A 20575-nucleotide genomic window follows, 5' to 3' on the forward strand; every position below is an offset into this window, starting at 1 on the left:
TACTGCTGTCTTTCACCATCTTAAAGCAGCAGGGACAACCATACTATCCTAAGAAGAAAACATACATAAGTAGATCAATACTTGTTCTACTTACATACAGATTGGACTGGCATCTTTCATCTTTACTGCCTCTGCCTGAAGCCAATCCTGATGTAATTTTCTCCCTTACACTTTTTTTTCTCCTAGAAACTGTATGTCTAGCTTGGTTTGTAAACACATGTGAGCACAGCATAGACCGTATTCCAGCAGCCTCTGCAGAGAGGTCAGGTGTGTTTCCCTTCTCGGCCTCATCCTGTCACACTGTCTGAACTGCCCTCAACCAATCAGTGAGGAATAGAGTTGGGCCGAACGGTTCGCCTGCGAACGGTTCCATGCGAACTTCAGTGGTTCGCGTTCGCGCCCCGCAGGCGAACCTTTGCGGAAGTTCGGTTCGCCCCATAATGCACATGGAGGGTCAACTTTGACCCTCTACATCACAGTCAGCAGGCCCAGTGTAGCCAATTAGGCTACACTAGCCCCTGGAGCCCCACCCCCCCTTATATAAGGCAGGCAGCGGCGACCATTACGGCCACTCATGTGCCTGCATTAGTCAGAGTAGGGCGAGCTGCTGCAGACTGTCTCTCAGGGAAAGATTAGTTAGGCTTAGCTTGTTCCTGTCTGGCTGCATACCTGTTCTGTGAACCCACCACTGCATACCTGTGCTGTGAACCCACCACTGCATACCTGTGCTGTGAACCCACCACTGCATACCTGTTCTGTTCAGTGGACCCGCCACTGTATACCTGTTCATTGAACCCACCACTGCATACCTGTGCTGTGAACCCACCACTGCATACCTGTGCTGTGAACCCACCACTGCATACCTGTGCTGTGAACCCACCACTGCATACCTGTGCTGTGAACCCACCACTGCATACCTGTGCTGTGAACCCACCACTGCATACCTGTTCTGTTCAGTGGACCCGCCACTGCATACCTGTTCTGTTTAGTGAACCGCCACTGTATACCTGTTCTGTTTAGTGAACCCGCCACTGCATACCTGTTCTGTTCAGTGGACCCACCGCATCAGTGCGCATACCTGTGCAGTTAAGTGAACCCGCCACTGCATACCTGTTCTGTTCAGTGGACCCGCCACTGCATACCTGTTCTGTTTAGTGAACCCGCCACTGCATACCTGTTCTGTTCAGTGAACCCACCGCATCAGTGCGCATACCTGTGCAGTTAAGTGAACCCGCCACTGCATACCTGTTCTGTTCAGTGAACCGCCACTGTATACCTGTTCTGTTTAGTGAACCCGCCACTGCATACCTGTTCTGTTCAGTGGACCCGCCACTGCATACCTGTTCTGTTCAGTGAACCCACCGCATCAGTGCGCATACCTGTGCAGTTAAGTGAACCCACCTACCTACGTGAGTGCACGCAGTGTGATATACCACTCCGTGCATACCCGATATGGACAAAACAGGTAGAGGAAGAGGTAGTGGCAGAGCCAGAGGAAGGCCACCCGGCAGGTCTGCGCGAGGTCGTGTAAATGTAATTTCGTGTGGACCTGGCCCACAGTACAGTGCTCGGAAGAAGGCACGTCCCATCACCTCCCAAGATTGTCAGGACGTGGTTGAGTATTTAGCGACACAGAACACCTCATCTTGCTCAGCCACCAGTGCTACTACTAGCACCACTTCCGCTGCATTTGACACTTCACAAGAATTATTTAGTGGTGAAATCACTGATGCACAGCCATTGTTGTTACAGCCAGATGAATTTTCACCAGCTCATATGTCTGAGTTACGCGGCAACATTATGGATGTAACGTGTAAGGAGGATGAAGGACCTACTGATGTTGGTGCATGTTTGGATTTGTCTGAGGCAAGCGAAGCTGGGCAGGATGATTACGATGATGACGATGATAGGGATCCTCTGTATGTACCCAATAGAGGAGATGAAGAGGGGGACAGTTCAGAGGGGGAGTCAGAGAGTAGGAGGAGGAGAGAAGTTGCTGAAAGAAGCTGGGGCAGCTCTTCGTCAGAAACAGCTGGTGGCAGTGTCCGGCACCATGTATTGCCACCTATGTACAGCCAGCCAACTTGCCCTTCAGCATCAGCTGCTGAGGTCCCCATAGTGCCCACATCCCAGGGTGGCTCAGCGGTGTGGAAATTTTTTAATGTGTGTGCCTCAGATCGGACCAAAGCCATCTGTTCGCTCTGCCAACAAAAATTGAGCCGTGGAAAGGCCAACACTCACGTAGGGACAAGTGCCTTACGAAGGCACCTGGAGAAAAGGCACAAACAGCAATGGGATGGCCACCTGAGCAAAAGCAGCAGCAGCACACAAAAGCAAAGCCACCCTCCTTCTCCTCTTCCTCCTCCATCAGGTGCATTATCTGCTTCTGCCGCTTTCTCCCTTCCACCTTCACAGGCACCCTCCTCCACTCCGCCTCTGCCCTTGAGCGGTTCCTGCTCCTCTGCCCACAGCAGCAGTCAGGTGTCCATGAAGGAAATGTTTGAGCGGAAGAAGCCAATTTCGGCCAGTCACCCCCTTGCCCGGCGTCTGACAGCTGGCGTGGCGGAACTGTTAGCTCGGCAGCTGTTACCATACCGGCTGGTGGACTCTGAGGCCTTCCGTAAATTTGTGGCCATCGGAACACCGCAGTGGAAGATGCCAGGCCGCACTTATTTTTCGAGAAAGGCCATACCCCAACTGCACCGTGAAGTTGAGAGGCAAGTGGTGTCATCTCTTGCGAAGAGCGTTGGGTCAAGGGTACACCTGACCACGGATGCCTGGTCTGCCAAGCACGGGCAGGGCCGCTACATTACCTACACAGCCCATTGGGTGAACCTGGTGGTGAACGATGGCAAGCAGGGCGCAGCGGACCAAATTGTGACACCTCCACGGCTTGCAGGCAGGCCTCCTGCCACCTCCTCTCCTCCTGCTACATGCTCTTCGCTGTCCTCCTCCTCCTTGGCTGAGTGGCAGTTCTCCTCTCCAGCTACACAGCCCCAGCTCCGCAGGGCCTATGCTGCATGCCAGGTACGACGGTGTCACGCCATCTTAGACATGGCTTGTCTCAAAGCGGAGAGTCACACTGGAGCAGCTCTCCTGGCTGCTCTTAAGAAACAGGTGGATGAGTGGCTGACCCCGCACCACCTGGAGATAGGCAACGTGGTGTGCGACAACGGCAGCAATCTGCTTGCCGCTTTGCATATGGGGAAGCTGACACACATACCCTGCATGGCACATGTCATGAACCTACACAGCCCATTGGGTGAACCTGGTGGTGAACGATGGCAAGCAGGGCGCAGCGGACCAAATTGTGACACCTCCACGGCTTGCAGGCAGGCCTCCTGCCACCTCCTCTCCTCCTGCTACATGCTCTTCGCTGTCCTCCTCCTCCTTGGCTGAGTGGCAGTTATCCTCTCCAGCTACACAGCCCCAGCTCCGCAGGGCCTATGCTGCATGCCAGGTACGACGGTGTCACGCCATCTTAGACATGGCTTGTCTCAAAGCGGAGAGTCACACTGGAGCAGCTCTCCTGGCTGCTCTTAAGAAACAGGTGGATGAGTGGCTGACCCCGCACCACCTGGAGATAGGCAACGTGGTGTGCGACAACGGCAGCAATCTGCTTGCCGCTTTGCATATGGGGAAGCTGACACACATACCCTGCATGGCACATGTCATGAATCTAGTGGTTCAAAGATTTGTGGCAAAGTACCCTGGCTTAGCGAATGTCCTGAAGCAGGCCAGGAAGTTCTGTGGGCATTTGAGGCGGTCTTACACAGCCATGGCACACTTTGCGGAAATTCAGCGCAAAAACAACATGCCGGTGAGACGCCTCATTTGCGATAGCCCGACTCGCTGGAACTCGACCCTGCTCATGTTCTCCCGCCTGCTTGAACAGAAGAAAGCCGTGACCCACTACCTCTACAACTACAGTAGAATGAAACAGTCTGGGAAGATGGGGATGTTCTGGCCCGACAACTGGACACTGATGGAGAATGCATGCAGGCTCATGCGGCCGTTTGAGGAGGTGACCAACCTGGTGAGCCGCAGTGAGGGCACCATCAGCGACTTAATTCCCTACGCTTACTTTTTGGAGCGTGCTGTGCGTAGAGTGGCGGATGAAGCTGTGAATGAGCGTGACCAGGAACCGTTACGGCAGGAACAGGCATGGGACCAATTTTCATCAGACCCAGCTGTTTCCTCAACACCTGCGGCAGCACAGAGGGGGGAGGAGGAGGAAGAAGAGAAGTCGTGTGCAGAAGACGAATCAGACTCAGAGGATGATGAGCAAGGTGTTTCTTTGGGGGAGGAAGAGGAGGAGGGGACAGCGGCAGGAGAACAACCTCAGCAGGCATCGCAAGGGGCTTGTGCTGCTCAACCTTCCCGTGGTATTGTTCGCGGCTGGGGGGAGGAGGTTGACTTACCTGACGTCACTGAGGAAGAGCAAGAGGAGATGGAGGGTACTGGATCCGACTCTGTGCAGATGTCGTCTTTTATGCTGTCCTGCCTGTTGAGGGACCCCCGTATAAAAAACCTCAAGGGGAATGAGCTGTACTGGGTGGCCACACTACTAGACCCTCGGTACAGGCACAAAGTGGCGGACCTGTTACCAACTCACCGGAAGGTGGAAAGGATGCAGCACATGCAGAACCAGCTGTCAACTATGCTTTACAATGCCTTTAAGGGTGATGTGACGGCACAACGCCAGCAAGGTACCACTGCCACTAATCCTCCTCCCGTGTCCACGCAGTCAAAGACAGGACGCTCCAGCGATCTCATGGTGATGTCGGACATGCGGACGCTCTTTAGTCCAACGCCTCGCCGTAGCCCTTCCGGATCCACCCTCCACCAACGCCTGGAACGGCAGGTAGCCGACTACCTGGCCTTAAGTGTGGATGTAGACACTGCTGTGAACAGCGATGAGGAACCCTTGAACTACTGGGTGCGCAGGCTTGACCTGTGGCCAGAGCTGTCCCAATTTGCCATCCAACTTCTCTCCTGCCCTGCCGCAAGCGTCCTCTCAGAAAGGACCTTCAGCGCAGCTGGAGGCATTGTCACAGAGAAGAGAAGTCGCCTAAGTCACAAAAGTGTTAAGTACCTCACCTTTATCAAAATGAATGAGGCATGGATCCCGGAGGGCTGCTGCCCGCCCCAAGACTAAGTCAGTCCCCGCACATACAGCATCTCTGCCTGCACGCCGTGTGACTGGCTGCCTGGCCTGCCCCAAGAAGACTAAGTCGCTCCCAGTCCCTCCACACAGCATGTCTGCCTGCAGGCCGCTTGACTACCTTCTCCGCCACCACCAACAGGGTCCGGGACTCCAGGCGGATTGCTGAATTTTTTAGGCCGCTGCTAGCAGCGGCCGCTGTAATAATTTTTCGGGTGCGTGTACATGACTGCCTAATTTTTCTGGCTGCACTGCGGGCAGCTGCAACAACAAAAGAAAAGGCATGTACATGCGCCCATTCCCCTTCGTGATCATTACCTTGCCGTGGTGAAGGGGCTTGCGTATCACAATGGAGCAATGACCGGCGCCTAGATGAGTGTCTCGGGGGGCACACCCACGATAATAAGGTCGTTGCCTCATTGTGGTCAGACCAAATTTGATCAGCTGGACAGTCACTGTTCTGTCATTCAGCTACATCAGCCAGGTGACCATATGGGCTGTAAAGCCACCAAAACCTGCACTCTCGCCATGGTGCGCACCAGTAAAGCACGGCTGTCACAACACAAACAGCTGTTTGCGGTGCGTTACACGATGAGTTTGGTGTGTCAGTGTGAAGCAGTACCTTAATTACACTACCTGATTGATGTATACACATGCAAGATGTTTGAAAGCACTTTAGGCCTGTCATTTAGCATTCAATGTGATTTCTGCCCTTAAAACGCTGCTTTGCGTCAAATCTAGATTTTTCCCGGGGACTTTTGGCATGTATCCCACTCCGCCATCCCCCCCTCCAGGTGTTAGACCCCTTGAAACATCTTTTCCATCACTTTTGTGGCCAGCATAATTATTTTTTTTTTTCAAAGTTCGCATCCCCATTGAAGTCTATTGCGGTTCGCGAACTTTAACGCGAACCGAACCTTTCGCGAAAGTTCGCGAACCCGGTTCGCGAACCGAAAATCGGAGGTTCGGCCCAACTCTAGTGAGGAACAGGAATGTGGACCGGGAGATAACAAGCATCCCTGACCCCGGCAATGTACCAGAAAGGAGCCAGGCTCACTGAGATAAGATTCATTACAGCAGAAACATTTGTGATTATATTGGAATGCTTGCAATGCATGATCAGGATGTAGACTTCATAATAAACACAGAGCAGTGGGTAGGTAAATTGAATGTAATGTTGTGGTTGACAATCCTGCTTTAAAATAACTGTGATGTTGGACTACAGGCTATAGAATTGTCTCAATAGTTTGTCTGTAGGTAGTTTGGATCTGAAGTTACAAGTTAGGACTCTCCGATCTGATATAGAACCACCGTGTGTTTACCTTTTCTGTGCCAGGCCATAACGATCACAAGGGTCAGAAACACAAAATTTACAAAGAGCAAGAGCCTCAAGCAAAGGACTAACCAAGGGGATGCTGATTCTGTAAAGAAAAAAGAAAATTTTACCTCAAAATCACTGATCATGATCCTACATCCATAATAAAATGTCATCTATTAATAGGTCAGCTAGGAAATGGCATATCATTCGTGGATTTGGCCAGGTTATGTTTGCATAGACCAGAGTTCCCCAACCCTGTCCTCAAGGCCCACCAACAGTACATGTTTTGCAGGAAACCACAAACATGCACCAGTGAGGTAAGTAGTGGCTTAGCAGAGCTGATTAACTACCTCTGTGCATTTCCACAAAACCTGCACTGTTGGTGGGCCTTGAGGACAGGGTTGGGGAACACTGGATAGACCACACTTCCATGCACTCAGTGCTTTCTTTTTCAGAGCAGTGAAAAATTACCATATTTTTCAGACTATAAGACGCTCCTGACAATAAGACACACCTAGGTTTAGAGGACAAAAACCAGGGGGGGGGGAATAAAAATATATTAAACCTAGTGCATCATTGGTGAAGGGGCATCTTGTGGATTATGCCCCCTTCGTACCTCATGCCCCCTCGTACCTCCTGCCCCCTTGTACCTCTTGTGTCTCCCTGTGTCCACCTTGTGTCCTCCTGTTCCCCCCCCCCCCTGCCTGGGCACAGTACAGGGGTCCCTGACATTATGGCGGGTTGGAGGTTCATATTGCCAGGCAGTCACAAGTCAGGAACTCCCTGCTTTTGAACTATAAGACGCAGTGACTTTTTCCCCCACTTTTGGGGGAGAAAAATGAGTCTCATAGTCTAAAAAATACAGTAGCTAAATTATTTTTTCATATCCATTGTCAACATGTAAAAAAATAATCATATTTACAGAAAAGACAAAAAAGACAAAAGTTCGTGTTAAGAAAAAGAAATACTTACCATAAGTATTATGTTGCTTTAGGGCCAGAAGAGTTGCTGCTAATTTCAGTTCTATGAAAGTCCCCTGGTCACAAGACCAGTGGAGAGCTGCTGATCAGGCCTCTGCTGGCCTCCTTACAGTGCTCAGTCACCAGGAGGAGACCGACTTCTCCATACTACAAGCACAAAGCGAATGAGGTCTGAAGGGAACGTGCACACTTTCTAGATTTTGGGGGATGCTGGGGGGATGGTCAACACATAATTGAGAGTTAACGCAGGAAATGTATGCAGCTTGAAAGGGGACCCATTGAATCTGAATCATCTTTATTCACCAAGCGCGACTTATTTTTGGCACACACAGCAATTCCATAGTTCAAAAAACATGACTTAACAACATGCAGCACAGTGCAACTGATAGGAGACTAACGTAAGGACACATTTGATGTAAGACAAAGGTTCAGTACACTAGCACCCCAGAGGTACTGAGGCTGAAGTCCAAGAGGTTACATTACATTCATGAAAGGGCTTCAGTTCAAGAGGAGGACTGCCTGGGAGAAGATGTTGTTCCTGTGCCTGGAGGTTTTGGTGGGGATGGGCTTGTAGCAGTGGCCTAAGGGAAGGAGGGTGAAGAAACGACTGCCGGGGTGGGAGGGGTCAAGTGTAATCCTGTTAGTCCTGGACCTCATTCCAGAAGTGTAGAGGAGGTCCAGCAGTGGCAGGGATGACCCAACGATCTTCTCTTCGATGCTGAGAACTCTCAAACTCTCTGGAGTTTATGCTTGTCACTTGCATTTGCCAAAGTGGGATTTGATTGGTCTATTTTGAAACTGCATAAATTAACATTGCTTCCATCAACTCTGAATTATTAGCCAACCCTAGTGGACACCTGCCACATCCACTAATATTCTTTTCACATTTATATTTTAGCAGGATAATCAGTTGCATACTACTGAATTCTAAATGGCTTGAGATGCAAAATCCTGCTAGCCCTAATTTGGTTATTCTGGGATTTAAAAGTCCCTAGAATGATCTAAGATGGCTTCTCAGGTTCCCTAGGTGATATGAGAACATTGCTTAAAAGGGACATAAAGGATGTGGATTTTTCCTCTTAAAATAACCAGTTGCCTGACTCTCCTGCTGATCCTGTGTCTCTAATACTTTTAACCACAGCCCCTCAATAAGCATGCAGATCAGGTGCTCTAATCTTCATAAAATCAGTAAGCGCTTCTTTTAGATAACACTGCGATGAACTTCTATATTAGCAGGTAAATAGGACCATCAGGAGATTCCCCCATCAGGTGTGAACTCACCAGATATGAAGACCGTCGAGGCCAAATCTCACGTCTGGGGTATAGGCCACCCCACAGCCTCTCTGGCAAGCCTCCTTCCACACGAGCGGGTATCCCAGATGGACAATGCTGTCAATATGACAAACAGAAACTCCTCATCGCGTAAAAGTCCAAAAACATATTTTATTGCACGTCTTCACATAAAAAATCCAGACAATGTCCATAGGACACAACACGGGTCACTTACAGTTAAGCTCTAGTATGAGCCAGTAGGGAATGCATAGAGCGAAGCCATATGATGCTGTATATTCAGGCTTCCTAATGCTATCAGACAAACCCACTGTTCAGTGAACCCACCGTATTGTATTAAAAAGTTAAAAACAGCAGCAGCGTGTGAGCTCCAGCCGCGTCCGGCCAGTAACACACGCGTAACGTCACGCCGTAGCTCCGCCCAACGTTTCGTTGCTATGGCAACTCATCAGGGGCACGGAGCTACGGCCGGCGGCGTCCTAAATAGTAAATAGGTGAAGCTTATGCGCCTGCGCTAGGCACTCGGTAGGCTCATCCAATGGGCTCAAACCCTACAGCGCCTGCGCATATGTTGACATTAGCTCATCTAGTGAGCACCGTTTGCAAAGCGCTAGTGGCCGCTTATCTGCGGCTAATAAAAGGACAAATCTGCGCCTGTATCTTATAACAGCTCATCAGGTGAGCGCGTTCTCTGCAGCGCAAGTCGCCGCTACTGCGGCTATAGGATTAGTAACAGCATTATATAGGTGCCCACTGCATACCCCATACATTGCAATTTCCACGGCGCATCCACCTTCAATAATGAATAGAAATAATAATAATAAACACATACATAATCAGTACTGCCATATAAGCAATAGCAAAATTACAATATTTAGAGGCAAATTCCCATATTTCCACATAATTACATACAAAATTCAAAAAAGGATTACCAATACGAAAGATACCATAAATATTTGCAGTCAAAATCTCATTGAATGACATACCTAGTCAGCTATTATTGATGAAACAATTTAAATCAATGTCCACATTGTGGCCCCCCGGAACCAAGGCGTTAAGCTTATGTATCCACTGAGTTTCTTTCTAAGAGATAGTTCTCTCTTTATTACAGCCCCTCCATCCTGGCACAAGTTTTTCTAATCCACACATCCTGAGCGATTTAATATTGCATCCATGTTGTTCCCCCACATGCTTAGATAAATTATGTTGTTTAAAACCTTTTCCTGAGTTGTAGATATGTTCACCCCATCTTTTATAGATGGCTCTGGTGGTGCGGCCCACATACTGGAGGCCGCAGTCACACCAGACCAAATATACAGCACACACAGTACGGCAGGTAATGAACCCCTTAATTTTAAAGGATCTTCCAGATACTAGAGACCGAACCTCCTTGATTTTTACTGTTAATCCCTCCTCACAAGCCCTGCATGTTCTGCAGGGGTAGAAACCATCTTGCTGCCAGGGGTTAGATAAGCGTTTTGGTGGATTCACGCAGCTAGGGGCAAGGTGATCCTTTAAATTACGGGCCCTATGATACAGGAACTTGGGTTGCTCCGGTATCACTTTCTTCAGAACAGGGTCAGCTTTAAGTAGTTCCCAATGTTTCCTGAAAATACCCTCCATTTTTCTATGCTGTTTATTAAACCCAGTTAGGAAGCCAAAGTCAAAATTATTATTGGGTCCTTGGGGTCTAGAAATAAAAGTGGTGGGCCTTTCCATTATGGCTATATCCCGTCTGGTTCTTTCAACCTCTACAGCTGAATACCCTTTTTCCCGAAATCTATTGGCCAGCATGGTCGACTGCACCATTTTATAACCTTTGCCGACTCAGGTCTAAGCAGCATGGCCTCCTCCCATACCGCCATAAAGATATTTGCAAAGCTGGGGGCATACCCAGCCCCCATCGCACAGCCCGGCCTCTGCACATAATAACTACCCTCGTGCCAAAAGTAGTTATGTTTCAAGGCATATTCTAAAAGCTGCACAATAAAATCACATTGTTCTGATTTCATATCAGTCTTCACAAGGTATTGTTTTACTGCCCATATCCCAGGCTCATGGGGAATGCACGTATATAACGAGGACACATCAGCCGTGCTCAATAATGTTCCATCAGTGAACATTATTAATGGTAGTTTCTATGTGTGGAGTAGCACTCACTGGTAAGCCACCCAAATCCTCTAATTTGTTGAGGAAATGAGTCTGCCTCCAGTGGTTTTTGCAGGAAAGTGTACATATACAATCTTTTCATTATGGACTGCTTTTTTTTCCATAGATTTTCATGCTCTAGGTGACATGTCGCCCTTTTTATTATCTGTAGGTTGTATCCTGGCCATTTAGTTTTTAGCCGGCGGGTTCTGCTTTTGTAACGCCATGTTGTACGGGATTGAGTTCCGTCTTATACGGGAGATAGCGGTGGCGTAGCTAGGTGATTCCGCCTGGGTACGTAATTTCGCCCTATACGGAATATATTGCTATGCAGTTACGGAATTCCTCCTGGTTACGGAATTGGCGGCATTGTTTTTACGGAATTCCTATTGTTTTTACGGAATTCCTCCTGATTACGGAATTCCTTCTGGATACGCGATTCCGTCTCATACAGAAGCTCTTTAGATGTTTGGCGTTTTTTTGACGTTTTTGTGACGTTTTCATGACATCTCCTTGCCGTTAGCACGCTAATAGGCTGGCGCTTTTTTACTTATTGCGCTTTTTTACATATTGCGCTTTTACATATTGTGTTTGATGCACGCCCCTGGATTTTCCTATTGGGTGGCAGACCTTTCCTATCATCCCCTGGTAGTGGGATTATCTATATCTATTCTTATTCTTGACACCCGCTCGTGCTTGTGGGATCGTGTATCCATACGCTAATGGATATGTGAATCCATATTGATCATTTGTGATTGTGATGGGTGATACTGATAACAATTATTATTGTACTTTTGTAGTGCTGGGAATTTGAAATTTTCTTCCTGCCAATCAGCTTATCTTGTGGCCTTGTAGGTGTGGTCAGCATATGCAAATGATCAGTTCCCCATCAGGTCCTCTAATTTGCATACCTTGTAGGTGTGGTTAGGATATGTAAATGATCAGTTCCCCATCAGGTCCTCTATTTGTGTACCTTCTGTGATTGGATGTTATCTGTATATATGTGTGCAGTTGATGTATGTTTTAATCAGAACTGGGCAACTTGAAGATGGGCAGGTAGCCCGAAACAGCGGACTGTCTTGCCTTGCAGTTCTTTTTAATATGTTTGTCTTTTTCTACCAATAAATGAAGATACATGCTTGAAGGTGGTGCGGATTATTACGATTTGAACATTATTAATGTACATAAATTCACTAGAAAACTTAATATTAAAAAATACTTTTTAAAGAAAGAAGGACCCTCTAATAGGCATAATCCGCCACAAGAATATAGACATACCAATCTACGTAATAGGTCCGTTTTCAACCCCCCGGATTATGACACTGCAAGTACCATTGAGACTTTTGAAAATATGGTCTTAAGCGATTTAGAAAAAGTTAAAATTCCACGGTATGATAATCAAATTAATGATCTTGTCAAAGATTTGCTAGATGACAAACAGCTTGTTGTCCGACCTGCGGACAAGGGGGGGGGGGGGGGGGGGGTGTAGCAATTATGAGTCGAGAACAGTATACTACTGAATTGAATAGGCTTGTCGGTGATAGTAACACCTATTTAAAACTTAGAGGTGACCCAACCAAAATATATCTGGGAGAGTTAAGAGATATTCTCAAACAGGGATTAGATAGAGGATTCCTGAATGATAAAGAATATGACTATCTGATACCATCTGCCCCTAAAATACCGGTCATCTACCAAAGCCCTAAATTACATAAGAATGCTGCACACCCACCTGGACGCCCAATTATTAGCGGCATGGGGTCCATTACTCACCGTTTGGGTGAGTATTTGGACGACATGCTTCAGCTAGCTGTAAAGCACATTCCCCACTTGCTACGTGATACTAAACATACTTTGCAAATACTTGAACATATTGATGTCACTGATGGAACATTATTGGGCACGGCTGATGTGTCCTCGTTATATACGTGCATTCCCCATGAGCCTGGGATATGGGCAGTAAAACAATACCTTGTGAAGACTGATATGAAATCAGAACAATGTGATTTTATTGTGCAGCTTTTAGAATATGCCTTGAAACATAACTACTTTTGGCACGAGGGTAGTTATTATGTGCAGAGGCCGGGCTGTGCGATGGGGGCTGGGTATGCCCCCACCTTTGCAAATATCTTTATGGCGGTATGGGAGGAGGCCATGCTGCTTAGACCTGAGTCGGCAAAGGTTATAAAATGGTGCAGGTTTATTGATGACTTGCTCATATTGTGGGAGGGGACAGAATCAGAATTTGAATCGTACATTGAGATGCTTAATATTAATGATTTGAATATTGAATTGAACGCTGTGCATAGTTTCCAATCAGTGGTCTTTTTGGATCTGGAAATATATAAACATGGTACTGAACTCTGGTCCAGAACCCATTTTAAGGCCACTGACAGGAATGCATATATCCCTAAAGGCAGTTGCCATCATCCACAATGGATGAGGGCCATTCCTAAAGGGCAATTCTTGCGCCTGAGAAGGAACTTTTCTACACTTGATGATTATAATGAACAGTCGACCATGCTGGCCAATAGATTTCGGGAAAAAGGGTATTCAGCTGTAGAGGTTGAAAGAACCAGACGGGATATAGCCATAATGGAAAGGCCCACCACTTTTATTTCTAGACCCCAAGGACCCAATAATAATTTTGACTTTGGCTTCCTAACTGGGTTTAATAAACAGCATAGAAAAATGGAGGGTATTTTCAGGAAACATTGGGAACTACTTAAAGCTGACCCTGTTCTGAAGAAAGTGATACCGGAGCAACCAAAGTTCCTGTATCGTAGGGCCCGTAATTTAAAGGATCACCTTGCCCCTAGCTGCGTGAATCCACCAAAACGCTTATCTAACCACTGGCAGCAAGATGGTTTCTACCCCTGCAGAACATGCAGGGCTTGTGAGGAGGGATTAACAGTAAAAATCAAGGAGGTTCGGTCTCTAGTATCTGGAAGATCCTTTAAAATTAAGGGGTTCATTACCTGCCGTACTGTGTGTGCTGTATATTTGGTATGGTGTGACTGCGGCCTCCAGTATGTGGGCCGCACCACCAGAGCCATCTATAAAAGATGGGGTGAACATATCTACAACTCAGGAAAAGGTTTTAAACAACATAATTTATCTAAGCATGTGGGGGAACAACATGGATGCAATATTAAATTGCTCAGGATGTGTGGATTAGAAAAACTTGTGCCAGGATGGAGGGGCTGTAATAAAGAGAGAACTATCTCTTAGAAAGAAACTCAGTGGATACATAAGCTTAACGCCTTGGTTCCGGGGGGCCACAATGTGGACATTGATTTAAATTGTTTCATCAATAATAGCTGACTAGGTATGTCATTCAATGAGATTTTGACTGCAAATATTTATGGTATCTTTCGTATTGGTAATCCTTTTTTGAATTTTGTATGTAATTATGTGGAAATATGGGAATTTGCCTCTAAATATTGTAATTTTGCTATTGCTTATATGGCAGTACTGATTATGTATGTGTTTATTATTATTATTTCTATTCATTATTGAAGGTGGATGCGCCGTGGAAATTGCAATGTATGGGGTATGCAGTGGGCACCTATATAATGCTGTTACTAATCCTATAGCCGCAGTAGCGGCGACTTGCGCTGCAGAGAACGCGCTCACCTGATGAGCTGTTATAAGATACAGGCGCAGATTTGTCCTTTTATTAGCCGCAGATAAGCGGCCACTAGCGCTTTGCAAACGGTGCTCACTAGATGAGCTAATGTCAACATATGCGCAGGCGCTGTAGGGTTTGAGCCCATTGGATGAGCCTACCGAGTGCCTAGCGCCGGCACATAAGCTTCACCTATTTACTATTTAGGACGCCGCCGGCCGTAGCTCCGTGCCCCTGATGAGTTGCCATAGCAACGAAACGTTGGGCGGAGCTACGGCGTGACGTTACGCGTGTGTTACTGGCCGGACGCGGCTGGAGCTCACACGCTGCTGCTGTTTTTAACTTTTTAATACAATACGGTGGGTTCACTGAACAGTGGGTTTGTCTGATAGCATTAGGAAGCCTGAATATACAGCATCATATGGCTTCGCTCTATGCATTCCCTACTGGCTCATACTAGAGCTTAACTGTAAGTGACCCGTGTTGTGTCCTATGGACATTGTCTGGATTTTTTATGTGAAGACGTGCAATAAAATATGTTTTTGGACTTTTACGCGATGAGGAGTTTCTGTTTGTCATATTGACAGCATTGTCCATCTGGGATACCCGTTCGTGTGGAAGGAGGCTTGCCAGAGAGGCTGTGGGGTGGCCTATACCCCAGACGTGAGATTTGGCCTTGACGGTCCTCATATCTGGTGAGTTCACACCTGATGGGGGAATCTCCTGATGGTCCTATTTACCTGCTAATATAGAAGTTCATCGCAGTGTTATCTAAAAGAAGCGCTTACTGATTTTATGAAGATTTGACTTTTAATGTTTACACACATCATGCAGAAGCGCTCCGCATAGCAGGAAGTTTATGGACTTTTATTATGTGTTTTAGATTTCATGATTATTTTTCTTATTGAGTTGTCAACAGACTGCCTGAATTCACCAGTGCTAAAGGTCTAGCAACACGGCTTTGGCCGCAATATTGCTTGCACTAAACTGGTTGAGTGTATGCTGAGCGCAGCTTTCCTGTGTACCTTGAGATCAGGTGCTCTGACTGAAGTCAGACTGCATTAGCTGCATACTTGTTTCAGGTGTGGGATTCAGCCACTACTTTGGTCAATGAAATCAGCAGGACTGCCAGGCAACTGGTATTGTTTAAAAGGAAACATCCATATCCCTCTCAGTTAAGGTTCCCTTTAAGATTCATATTGATGTCTGATCGACCTTTAAATTGGATTCTTAAATCAAATCGAGTGAATTGAACATGTTTGGCCGTACACAGTGATCGGACTGAAAATCAAAGTTATACAGCGCTGCGTAATATGTTGGCGCTTTATAAATACAATCAATAATAATAATAATAATATTGATTGTGCGGGATGTAAAATTTTAGTCGATTGCACATGAATCGGTTGTCATTTTATCTGCTTTCCATCGATTATAGATGGATGCACTATCTTTAATCATGCGGTTTGACATCTCATTGCACCTTTCAGTGATCAAAACACATATTCAATCGATAATTCATTATTTTACCTAAAATCGCTACCAGTGTGCGATTTGATACAGATTTGACTGTTTTGTTTATTAAACTCAGCAGCCGACATAGGCCTTTCCCAGATTGATTTCTTCATGAAAAAAATGTTGTATTGATCAATCAGAACTCAATGAATGTATGGCTAGCTTTTGTTTTATTAAACTCACAACAGTTTGTGTGGCCTGGAACCCACTAGCAGCGCTTTTCTATACACTTGTGATTTAAAAAGCTCTTGCTAATGTAATGCTAGGTGTGTGATTCCACTTGAGGGATATGACTTTTGAAAAATCCCCCATAGCCAGGGGCGTAGCAATAGGGGTTGCAGAGGTAGTGACTGCATCGGGGCCCTTGGGCCAGAGGGGCCCCGAGGGGTCCTGCTTCAACTGCATTATTGGCTCTCTATTGGTCCTGTGCTCATAATAATCACTTCTATAGATACTTTGAATATTGGTAGTTATTAACAAGCTGTTCCCCATTCCCTTCTTGCACCTATGACACTGTGGTTGCCCTTGGCAGGTTTCGGTGCGCCGTATCCATTGTTATGTATAGAATGCTTGGGGGGGCCCCATGTAAAACTTGCATCGGGGCCCACAGCTCCTTGGCTACGCCACTGCCCATAGTTTTGCATAACCAAGAGCTTTACAAATCACAAGCGCTTAGAAAAACACTGCTAATGGGTCCCAGGCCTCTCAGTGAGCTTTTATATCAGTAATTGTAGAGAGTAGCAGGCCGGGCACATCCACATAAAATTGCCTATTTATTGCAAAATGATTAAAAGCAGGCAGGGCCAGAGCTACCATAGGAAAAAATGGGCAATTGCCCCAGGGCCCCAGAGCCTGTAGGGGCCCCCAAGGTGTCCCTCCCCCATCTTAGCTGTTGCTCCCCAGGGACTCTGCAGAGTCTGTTAAGTTGGGAGGTGATTGGGGGAGGGTCAGCAGCCAGCTCAGGTGCCCAGGAGGGAAATTTGGCTGCAACAAAGGGCCTCTAATGACGCTTTTTGGTCGGGGTGTCTGCTGGGGGGCCCCCAGGCTAATTTTGCCCTAGGGCCCAATTATTACTTGAACCGGCCCTGAAAGTAGGTACAAATCCACGGCAGCATTTAAAGAAAGAGAGAGGGTGTACAAGCTATGCAGAGGTCGACAGCAGTTTCGCACCCTTAGCTAGGGCGCTTCATCAGGACACCGAGCCCCCCAACTGTCTCCCCTTCAATAGTATACTCACTGTCAGTGATGTGAAGGCAGGTCAAACGCCCATGCGGCGCACTCCCCCTCCGTCCATCCACTTCCTGGTTGCGTCTGCGCTCCAGGGACCGGAAAACGGAAGTGGTCATTCAAGCCGTGAGCCTATAGGCTGCCACTGGGTGAGCAAAAGGCTTCCCCATAAAAAGTAGACGCTATCATAGCGTCTGTAAGTAGCCACTAACATACCTAACTCAACCCACCCACTGGAACCCTCCAATGGGAAGACGCTACAGCAAAAAAACGGCTGTAAAAAGTAACACGGAAGCTGAAGGTATACCATAGCAACCAGTAAACACTGCTATGGCAAACTGCTTGCAGCAATCGGTGTTATTAAACTAAAAAAAGGAGAGGGGGGAGATAAAAAATGAGGATTCAATGGGATGTACAGGGAGGGATAAGAGAAAACAACTTGCTAACAATCCCAAGGGAAGCAACTTACCCATACCAATTCGGACATCAGGGGGCGCGCTGCGATTGGTAGCTCCACCTGCCAATCAAACATATAATATACCAGTTATTCAAAGAAAAAAAGAGAAAAAACAAAAGGTTATGAGAGGAATAAGACATTAGGTTAAAAACATAGAACATAGTAGATATAAGCAGCATCCTTATCTATAAAAAAAAACAACAGATAAATCATTACGCTCGTTTAAGCCAAGCGGACCTGTTGCCTCAAAAAAAAGATATCCAATGAGTCTCCCAAATTAGAAGTTTTTTTGAGCCAGTCATCTTCTCTGATCCAAAAAATCTCAGCTGGGTAGAATCACCCCCATGGACAGCATTCATATGTCCCATTACTTTAGGGCACCCCTTAGCATGTTGATTCCCCAAAGATCTGCAATGTTCCTGATTAGGGCTGCTCAAATCCGGATCCGGGAGACACCCGGATAGTTGCTATCCGGATATCTCCCAGTAAACCTGGGCGGGGTGGGGGGGGGGGGGGGTCAAGCTTACCTTTCTGACGTTTTCTTTGTCCGTCCCTAGCGCCTCCCACAATGCGCTCCACGCGGCGGTCACGTGACTAAAAACACTTCCTCCTTCCGGGTTGAAGGAGGAAGTGTTTGTAGTCACGTGATGCACGTGGACCGCATCGTGGGAGGTGCCAGGGATGGACAAAGAAGATGTAGGACAACTAAGCTTGACCCACTGCCCAGGTTTACTGGGAGATATCCAGATAGCAACTATCCGGGTGTCTCCCGGTCCCGGATCCGGATTTGAGCAGCCCTATTCCTGATACATATCCTGCATATATCATCTGACATGGACAAATCAAGGCGTATACTACCTCTTTAGTTTTGCTATTTATAAACTGTCTGAACCGGACTGTTTTTCCAAATCTGGTAAATTGGACGTGCAGCCTTCTCTTCCCCTCCCCTCTGCCTTCCCCTCCCCTTCCTGGCTTGTCTCTCCTCCTGTTATTTGCTGGTGGATGGGCGTGACGCGGGTGTTGAAAAGGGCGACATGTCAGGAGCTAGCCACACCTTGACAAAGAACCTGGGCGGTTCGAAACGCGTCAGTGGGCGGAGCTTCGATCAGCTGATCGCTTCACAGCAGCGTGTGCCCGCTACTGCTCCGGGCCCGGCGTGCTCTTCTCCCCTGCCGGTGAATCATCACAAGAGAATCCCCTGCTGCGATTGAGCAGGAGCGATAGGAACCTTAGGATCAGCTGGGTTCATGTGAGGCGGCACTGCGGATTCAAACGGAGCATCACGTTGGATGTTGGTGAGATCCCCCTATGCTACAGCTCAATACCATGTGCAATTCGGGTATATAAACAGGATGTGGCTGCCACCATCATTGAAATTAAGTGGATAAAGCTTTCTCCCTATTGCAGAGTTTTTTCTAAGGGGGCCCCCCAACAATTTTTACCTATCCGGGCACGGTGCATTTACAGGTGAATGCGCGGGCGAGTGATGGATGTATGTGATTAAGTATGCCATACACGCTATACGTCTGTGAGCACATACAATTGCGGACAAGCTTATTTATGAAGTTTTCTGCTGAGCTCTTGTTTTTAACCTTTTGTATTGTGATGACAATTGTGATGCTTGCATAGTTTTTGAAAATTGTATATCGGTGCTGTAATTAATAAAAAGTTTTGTATTCCTTGTTGACACTACGAGCCCAAAAGCTTTTCTTGTTTTATCATCTGGTAAATTGTCTACCTGTTGATAAAAAATTACAACAAGAGCATGCATTACATCTATGAGAGTGTGACTGCTCTCAGTGAGCTTTTATATAAGGATAAAAATAAGAACTTTTTTTTGAAATGTATAACTAGCTTTAGTGTCTGCATAACCAGAGCATTGTATGGATTCTGTATATTCAATCATGAACTAGTAGGGCCCTGGAGAACAAAATGCACCAAGGGTTGGATGCATTAGGTGCTAATGATAAAGTTGATTGAAGCAGAAATAATAATAAAAGTACATATCAATAGGAAACGAGAACAAGAGTGGGCCCTTTCACACTGGTTGAGTTGTAACACTATCGCAATGCATCGCTGCCGAAAAGTCGCACCACGGTTTAGACAAGAGGTGTGAGTATACAGTAAAGCAGTGGCGTAGGGATCACCATAGTAGCCAAAGTGGCCGCTATGGGGCCTGTAGCCAAGGGGAGGGGGAGGGTACAGAGAACTGAGATAAGAAAATCAGGAAACCAGATTCCTGTCCTAAACCACTTACCATAACTGTTTGATTGCTATAAATTTGTATACCTAGAGTGGTTGTTGAAATAACCCTTTTTCCTACAGAACTACCTAGAGTTAGAATTGCGTATTCGCACGCCAAAAGAAATTGGTGGCTGAATACCCGATTATTCCGCGATGTTGCAGATTGTATCAATTGTACATACAATCAAAATGTATTGTTTGTGGACTCATCAACAAATCCAAAGGGCTACTTTGCCCGCAGTGCTGAATGCCCTCAGAATTCCCTCAGTGCCTGAGGCAGAATGGTAAACTGCGGCAAAGGAAACAGGAATGGGGGGGGGGGGGGTGATGTCACACTATGTACTCTGTAATGTGCTGTGGAAGATGTCAGTGCTATATGAATACATACTAATAATATGGCAGGACATTAGACTGACTATGGTAGGATTAGATTGTGAGCTCCTCTGAAGACAGTCAGTGACATGACTATGTACTCTGTAATGTGCTATGGAAGATGTCAGTGCTATATGAATACATAATAATAATATGGCAGGACATTAGACTGACTATGGTAGGATTAGATTGTGAGCTCCTCTGAAGACAGTCAGTGACATGGCTATGTAAAGTA

General features: G+C 46.8%; 1 protein-coding gene across 2 annotated transcripts in view; it reads right to left on the reverse strand.

The window, feature by feature from the left end:
* Positions 1-20575, reverse strand: part of LOC137542569 (allergin-1-like) — a 122968-nt gene that overhangs the window by 3527 nt on the left and 98866 nt on the right. For both annotated transcript variants that reach the window (XM_068264592.1, XM_068264591.1), the window contains 2 exons: positions 17737-17784; positions 6487-6585 (listed from right to left, as the gene is read on the reverse strand). In XM_068264592.1, the coding sequence (XP_068120693.1) occupies positions 6487-6585; positions 17737-17784 (147 nt within the window). The remainder of the gene's footprint in view (positions 1-6486; positions 6586-17736; positions 17785-20575) is intronic.

This window comes from Hyperolius riggenbachi, chromosome 12, assembly GCF_040937935.1.
Source record: "Hyperolius riggenbachi isolate aHypRig1 chromosome 12, aHypRig1.pri, whole genome shotgun sequence".
Classification (NCBI taxonomy): Eukaryota; Metazoa; Chordata; class Amphibia; order Anura; family Hyperoliidae; genus Hyperolius; species Hyperolius riggenbachi.